Here is a 2266-nt window from a genome sequence, read left to right as displayed (position 1 = left end):
GACTGATAACGTGGTCGTTCGTGGGTGGCTAGTTGTATACTACCCAAGGTATGTTCAGCTGAGGATACTTCTGCAAGGTCAGTAACAATCCAATCTTTGGACTTGACAGGAAAACAAACAAACAATGGTCAGCCCGACAGTATGGCAATGACCAAAAGAATATACGGGTTTCTTCCTCAAGTTCCCTTTCAACAACAGTGCCTCGTGCCAACTATACTCCAAAAGAAATGGTGCAGAATTACAATGATAAACCCCCTCAGCACAAAACAGGTAGAATCAAAGGTCAAGACTAGTCAAATGCTTTATTGTAGAACTCTTAGCTCAATATTGAACCTGCTGTCAAGGAACTCTTCTTTGAGTATTCAAACAGACTCAGGAACGGACGTCCTTGGGTTTACTACCAAGTCCCCTCTTCAATGGCTAAAGCCTAGCAGGCACAGAATATCTTGGCTCAGTATCGCTACTCAGATGAGTGAGGTCAAGCTTCACTATCAATTCCTAAAGCCTCCCCACTATGCTACTACTGAGTCTTAGGTGGACGTAGAGACAACACGAATATTTTGGATCAGTATTTTTGGACAAAGAACACCAAAGGTCAGTGAAAGTAAAAGAAAAGAAAAAGAAAAGATAGAAATCAGAATAAAAGTGTGGCTGTACCTTGCTTGCTGGTTGTTGCACACAGTGAGCTCACAGCTGGTCGTTCAGTATGATGGGCTTGCAGTATTACTGTCTCTTGAGAGTGTTCCTCTCAGTCTTAAAACAGTTCTTGACACTGGTACTGACACTTATCACACCTTACTTCACAACTTAGTGTTAGTTGGGCTGAGAAACACCCTACTACCTGCTGGTATCTGCTTCTTTTATTTCAAAAACTGAGGTCATTATATACACAATAAATGTGGCTGTGCTACTAGTGTATTCAAGAGTCATCAAGAGTCATAATGAGTCATATGTGCAAGGTGAGTCATAGTGAGTCATAGTAAGTATCTATAGTGAGTCATATATTCAGAGGGAGTCATAGTGAGTCATTGGGTATTTGCTAAGTCATGTGACCTGTCCAACCCCTGATGACAAATCCAGAAGGAGAGTAAGAAGTGTCACATGATATGAATCCTGTGTGTGGCTGTCTTTGCTTTGCTTTGTTTGAAGGGTGAGAATGACGCAAGCCTAGTATTTAGGGGTTTACTAATGTTTTTCCAGGACAACATATGTGGGAAATATTTTTCACAGTCACCTGACATGTGTGGGATTTTGTCTGGGTCATCACCATGGCTGACTAAGCAAAACTCATCGCAGAATTAAATGTACTAAAATATTCAGGCTGCTGGCATATAGACTTGAAAAAATAAAAATAAAAGCAAAAAATATTCCCTTAGCCTCAGTCCAACTTCAGATAAAAGGGAAAAGGGTTTCATAGTGGTATTTCAGGGTATATGACTCATGAGAGAGTATTGGTCGTCCATGCACCGAACCGGTTTGGTGCAGGTCAACGGCAGTGACGGTGATGGAAATTCCCATCCATCGCAATATGTATATCAACCCCTTCATTGGTGGGCCTACCCATGTAGTACGCCACAAAGCAGGCAGGACATCGCTGGACCAGAAGTTGTGCACATCGACTTGGATACAAGGTGGATGGAGGGAGATTGTTTTCGTGCAAGGAGGTTTGAAAGTCGGCCACACAATTGCGACTTTGTTGAACAATTGTTTCCAGTTGTCGTTCGACTTGAATTTGCAAAATATCAAACCACTGGACAGCATAGCCAAGGCCCCAACAAAATGGATCTTGGATAAGTTGACCCTTCAAAAGCTTGTTAGTAGTAATTCGAGTACGCAATTGAACCTTACCTCTGTATCGGTCATGTGGAAGCCTCACCGAGAGTAGTGACTTTTTAGGGCAGAAGCAAGAGCATTAATCGCATCACATGAGCATTCAAACAGCGCACAGTAGAATGCAAGCAAATCAACGGACACAGCCATCCGAGGCTGTGAAGGTGCAGTCAGGAATAGACCATGGTGTACAAGCACCTGCGGGAGAGTCGAGCATTTGCAACTTAGTACATCTATTGACGCAAATCCTAAACAAGTATCAATGCAAGCATTCTGTGATAGAGAAAGATACACTTACGGTCAAAAAACAAGCAAATCAAAGTTGTTCACTTCAATGTACATGAAGGCATCCCAGCACATGCAGATATGACCGGAAGGATGTTTTCTAGGGCTTTTCCCTGCGTTCGTCCAAAATAGCAGAGTAGAGGAGTGATGA

The 2266-nt window shown here is 42.5% G+C and overlaps 1 protein-coding gene across 1 annotated transcript; it reads right to left on the bottom strand.

The window, feature by feature from the left end:
- Positions 1 to 1872: 1872 nt before the first annotated feature.
- F5891DRAFT_956107 (uncharacterized protein) lies at positions 1873 to 2037 on the bottom strand (the record flags this gene model as incomplete). Its single annotated transcript, XM_041375389.1, has 1 exon — positions 1873 to 2037. A coding segment is annotated over one exon (165 nt), but the record flags the coding sequence as incomplete, so codon positions are not given.
- Between the last annotated feature and the right edge of the window lie 229 nt (positions 2038 to 2266).

This window comes from Suillus fuscotomentosus (assembly GCF_016647785.1).
Source record: "Suillus fuscotomentosus strain FC203 chromosome Unknown F5891scaffold_42, whole genome shotgun sequence".
NCBI lineage: Eukaryota > Fungi > Basidiomycota > Agaricomycetes > Boletales > Suillaceae > Suillus > Suillus fuscotomentosus.
This window is presented reverse-complemented; position numbering and strand designations above follow the sequence as displayed.